The 6,000-nt window shown below is 41.0% G+C and overlaps 1 protein-coding gene across 5 annotated transcripts in view; it reads right to left on the reverse strand.

Moving 5' to 3' along the window:
• Positions 1-5,080, reverse strand: part of LOC132931887 (protein vein-like) — a 79,537-nt gene extending 74,457 nt beyond the window's left edge. For 3 of the 5 annotated variants that reach the window (XM_060997961.1, XM_060997959.1, XM_060997958.1), the window contains exon 1: positions 3,620-5,080. In XM_060997961.1, coding sequence (XP_060853944.1) covers positions 3,620-4,403 — 784 coding nt within the window. In that variant the 5' untranslated portion in view covers positions 4,404-5,080. The remainder of the gene's footprint in view (positions 1-3,619) is intronic. The other 2 variants (XM_060997963.1, XM_060997960.1) reach the window with 1 other exon arrangement.
• Positions 5,081-6,000: the final 920 nt, after the last annotated feature.

Consider the following 6,000-nt stretch of genomic DNA (forward strand, 5'->3'; position numbering starts at 1 on the left):
CCTGAGCGCACCCGAAATTAATGGACGACCGCACACGTCGTCAGAAATACGATTGTATCGAACACGTTATATCTCTCAGTCAGATGTAAGACTCGCTGTGGGCGCGATAAAAAACTACCCTTATAAATAAATTATGATGTATATTTATATACGTATAATATATTACGAGTTACGTCGAACGTGTGCGTGATTTTAAATCGCTCACCGGTTAGAGACTATAATCGATACAATACGGCTGTAAAAATGACGTTTTATTAGAAGAGTCCGTGAAAACGAAAACAGGCGATGCGCTCCGTCGTCATTATTCGCATACTCCTCGTATAAAGACTGCTTCACGGACAGAACTAAGAATTTATTATAGTGACATATATTACAATGCAGTGGTTATTTAATAGGTATATTAGGTTAGAAAAAAATCCAAATAAAACTTTAATGAAAATATACTCGCGTGATCGGTATTTCCTGAGTCCTTAAATGACTTATACATTTTTCTAAACATGGACTTTCAATGTTAATTTTAATATAGTTAGGTACTTAAAAATTTCAAAAATCACAATTTGAACAAATTAATATTTTAAACACAAACATGAGCTACTCTATATAGGTTTAATTTTAATGAGATTTTAACAAGGATATTATAATATAATAATTAATAATCATTGATAAACCATAAACATATTTAAGGGGCGGAAGGGCGGGGTGAGAAATTGCCCCGGAAAAGAATTTTTTACTAGGGCATTTGTGTTTATATATTGTGTATCATATATTTGACATTTTAATTTGATTACTTTTCATAAATAGTAAAATTTAAAACCATATTTTTAGTACCAATGTGGCAATGTTATCCCATTGTGTTTTAATTAATAAACAAAAAAATTAGATAAATAATATATAAAAAAAGTTATATTCTTGTAAGATTCTATTTATGTATCGAGTATACAACTATTTTTATAGTTAAAAATGTACATTTATGAAGACAGGCTGGGGAGGTTATACCAAAACAAATTATCACTAGTGCTTATTATTCTATGTATGTCTCGGTTTAGATTTAGCAGACAACACTATATACATACACACACACATGCGTGTATATAATGTATATATATTTTAGTGTTCAACAGCAATAACGTGTGTACAAATTACCGACAGACCAGTTGACTTTCACGTCGGTTGTGCACGCCAAAATGGTATAATGTTTACAATAAATTACATCATCCAGAAGCGGCGCTTAACCAAACCGACTGTGTCCGAAATAAAGTACAAATTGTATAATCCGTTTAAAAAGTGCACAATTATTTTATATAGATACTCAATAAAAAGTTAATTTTTCCAGTATATAATATAATTATATAGTTCCATATAATTAAATAATGTAGGTCGCGGAATAAATGAAAAAATAATCGGAAACATCAAAGGCAATGTTAATTAAAAAAAATTAAAACCATATTGCACAGAGAGATCGCGTTTCGACGGTATCACACGATTGAAAATATACGATGTTTTTGGTCATTGGCTGCCCCGCGTAACATAATATCGTGTCGCAGCCGTTGCCGCCGCCGCGGAAACGTCCAAAAATAGTCGTTAACCATTCCTAGCTCCTCCGGCGCACCGCGGCGTATTCGAGACGACGCGAAAACTCGAGCCACAGAGTCACGGCCGTCGAAATCTATAGGTTATATTATTATTATAACGCGTTGTGTCGATTTATTTCGATACATAAATCGTGCGATCGAGAATGTTCAAAGCTTCTCACGCGGTTTTAAAATGCGGATCCCAACGATTCTGTCAGACGACAACGACGGCAGTGGCTGCGTGTTTTGATCGCGGACTCGGAAAAATCGTCAAATACTATATTTGAATAGAAAAAAAGCACGTACGCAACGCGTCTCATGCCTACAGCGTGAACAAAAAAAAAACCATACGATTACAGCGGGATTATAACATTATATATACATATAGTATATTATAATACTCAGATCTTTCTGGCCGTGTCTACACTCGCGTATATCACGCGTGCGTAAAGTGGGCACTCGTGAGCGATTTCGTAGTCGGAAAACCTACTGACTCATATTATCGCAGAGACAGACGGAGGAAAGAGAGAAAGAGAGAGAGAGAGAGATAGAAAAAGAGAGAGAGACACACACACACGCAGAATGAGAGAGAGAGAGAGAGAGAGAGAGAGAGTGAGATAGAGAGAGAAAGAGAGAGTTAGAGAGAGAGAAAGAGTGATGGCGAGATAGGGAGAGCGATAGAGATAAAGTGAACGAGACGCGGCGGCCGAAGTCATCGTAGTCGCCGCCGCCGCCGTACAGCCGTCCGAAAATAGACAATTTGGCCGCGTTCCACGCAGGAACGTATATACGAAAGGCGTTCCGCGCGGCGGTAAAAACGGCGGATTATAATATTATATTCGTTAACGTGTAGAATATTACGCTTAATCGGCGTATCGGTAAACTATTTTTTTTTTTTTTTTTAAATAAACAAACATATAATTTTTGAGGTTTTCGTATTTATGATATTATTATGAGATGCGAGGTACTCGATGTGCAGAAGGTAAATTAAAAGACACACGCAGCGAGTCTTCCACAAATAGTAAAGGACGTACCGACGTATTACCGTTTTACTATTTACCGAATGATTATTGTTGTTTTGATGGGTAAGTGGGTGTTGAGTAAGTGAACATTTTTCAAAAAAATTGTTGATAAAATTATGCGTCCATAGATCAAAAATCGAACACAGAGAAGTTGGATTAGGGTAAAGAAACTGAGAAAATTGCAAAGCGATAGCAAAAATACGCGTATTATATACTATGTAGTAGGCACTATAATAATATAGTTGTAGGTGTGTACTTTCTAAAAAACAAAATATGTGTTAAACATAAATGTCAAACTTTGATAATGTTCATTATATAATATTAATTGAGATCGCAGTTCTTGTGCAATTTATAGCTGCGGGGCCATCAAATACTCGGAGAACTCAAAAATCATAGTACGATAACATAGCAGCTGTGCATTTAGCAGAACTGATATTGTGATGTTAGTGATTTGTATTGAGAGCGAATTTTCCTATACATAAACTTTAATTTAAGTTCACATTATGACGTGGATTTGTACGTGAACATTTTTAAATTATATGCTTTGACTTAACTGAAATATCGTAAGTCAATAAAATGGGTAAAAGGTAAGTCAATTAATTACTATAAAGCTATCAGTATATTTTAGTTCTGTTGAATGCAAACTTGCTATGTTGTGCATGGACCAGCGTTACATAGAAATTGAATAGTGTGCTAACATCTTATAAATTCCCTATAATTATTTTTAACTTAAGAGTAGGTACACCATCTTCGTAAACATATAAACATTTTTTATAATATTTTGGATACTATAATAAAAACCGCGGGGCCGTGTGCTTTTTCTGCACACCGATCACGTCGGGACTTTTAGCAACTCAAATGCGTGACTCTAGGTCTAACCTTTTGGACGTAAATACACCCTAAACTGGCGTCACTTCGGGTTTGTCATGCACGTTCGTTCAATATTTTTTCAACGTTTCGACACTTTAGTCGCATAATTTTAAAACGCCTAACACGAATATGTAAACAGCGCGAAATGGTACTCACCGCAGTCCCTGCACAGCACCTTTTGCACGGCGTCTACGTTCTTGGGCGTCCGGAGAACGGGTTCACCGAGCACGGACAGGTTGTGCGGCCCGACGCCGGCCACGAACACCAGGTACTTGGCTCCGCGTTTGATGTTGGCCTCTACGGTCTGACCGCCGGCGGCCGGCGCGAACCGCTGCACGCACTGCGCGTCCGCCCGACGCTGGAGCGGCGGCCTCCGCTGCGGCGGGTCGCGGTCGCCGCGCTTCTCGCGAAAGTTGAGCCGCACGGGGCTGCCGACCCGCAGTCCCTCGTACGTGACCGCCTGCATGGCGTCTTTGTGCACGCGCTGCACCACGAACGTGACGCCGTACGTGCCGTCGCCGGGTCGTATGGGGCCCTTGGACCGGACCTTACCCTCGAACACCACGTCGGACGCGTAAGCCCGGGCCGACACGTCGTTGGTCTCGTCGCCCAGGTGGGCGCACGGCGCCATCCGGCCAGCCGCCGCCGCCGCAGCTGCCGCCGCTGCACCGCCGGCCGTCGAGATGGCCGTGGCCGTGTGCAGCGCTTCGACCCCGCCGCCCGCTCCTACGATCGCGGCCAACACGAACGCCGTCGTCCACACGGCCAGCACGGACGGCGAGGGTAACGAAAACGACGACGACGACGACAACGACTCGGTCCGACAACGGCGACGGCGACACGCGCAAACTGCACCTGCTGCGCCGTCACCACCATTCGACATGTCGCGCGTATCACCACCACCGGCCCACTTCTTGGTACAGATTGCGTCGGTCGTCATACGGGTCCGTCATCGCGGCAGTGCAGATTTTAGGGGTAGGCGTGGTATTTGCGCTTTGCGGTGGATGGGTATTATTCGGGGTGGCGTATAATGGTCGTCGGCACTGTATACGGCGTAACAATAAGCGACGGTTTTAAAAAAACAAAAAAAAAAAAATCCAACACGGAAACTGCGGGCGAAACACACGGCGCACTCAGAAATATATTCGGGGTAAGATTATTAATGTTGTTGCGGACGAAACGTTCTGTTAGGTAGTGTCCATGGTGGTCGCACGCGTCCCAGATTGATGATGTATTATTTTATATAGACGGCTATTGTTTTCCACGGCAAAATATGTGTATATACGACGAAAAATTATTTAACGATTATAACGACGATCAGTGAATTTTCATTGAAAACGGACGACGGAGAAAATAAAAATCTAAGTGTACGGTCGTTGAATATTATATTTTTATTCGAGAGAAAAAAATAAAATATTTTTCGCAATAAACAAAATAATATACAGACGTAACGAAATTTCTAAACACCAATCGGTTTCACACTCGACTCGCGCGCGTTAACGGTAATGTGACGACTGGCGGCGGGGCACATCGCATGATATACGCGCGCACGTGGGGTAAGTCGTCCGAGCACCGGTGCACTCTTACGCCCCGATTACGAATAGCACACTGCGAGAGGTCGCGCGCCGCCGCCGTCGTCGTTGCTGCTGCCGCCGCCGCCGTTGCTCATTGGTCAGTGCCATCTGACGGACGACCGCCGGGACGTTTACGTTATTAATTTATTACACGCGCGCGCGCACACACACACACACACACAGATACGTAATAATATAATATTTTATATGCATAAACATTAAACATAATATTATGTATACGTGTATACATATATTTAATTATTTTTAAGCACATATAATACAATATGTGTGTGCGCGCGCATCGCCTATATATATATATTCATTGACAAAATAATATTGTTATATCGATATATTATTATATATATATATATATATATATATATATATATATAGCGTTATGTTTATGACGCGTCGCGATCGATTAACGACGAACATCATCGTTATGACGTATATAAATATATATATATGTGTGTGTGTGTGTACTTACGCAGTGATGTCTTTAGTAGTTACAATAGTTATGGTTATAGCGTTATAACAGTATTGAATTGCGGTATAAGTGACGTATACAGTAGGTTTAGCTGTAGCAGCGAGTCGCACCGCGACAGACGGACACGTCGAAAATATTATTACATTGAATATCTAAAACACCTATAAGCCGCGTGTCCCGCGATAAAACGTATGATATATCAGTCATAGTTGTTTATAATAACAGTCAACGGAGATCGTATATCTGATCGATTATAATATATGAATACAGTATATGCAGCTACCGTCGTGACATTCCGTGGTTATATTATTCAAACAATAAGACGTACTCTATATGCGGGAATGCAGGATTTTTCATCCCCTATGCCGATAAAAAAAAAAATTCTGCTGACTTCCCGCAGAGCAACGGCAAAGATTTTCCGTTTTACGGAAGAATTTATTGCGATAATAACAGTTATACCGCAGCCGTTGATAATA

Source organism: Rhopalosiphum padi, chromosome 1, assembly GCF_020882245.1.
Source record: "Rhopalosiphum padi isolate XX-2018 chromosome 1, ASM2088224v1, whole genome shotgun sequence".
NCBI classification, from domain to species: domain Eukaryota; kingdom Metazoa; phylum Arthropoda; class Insecta; order Hemiptera; family Aphididae; genus Rhopalosiphum; species Rhopalosiphum padi.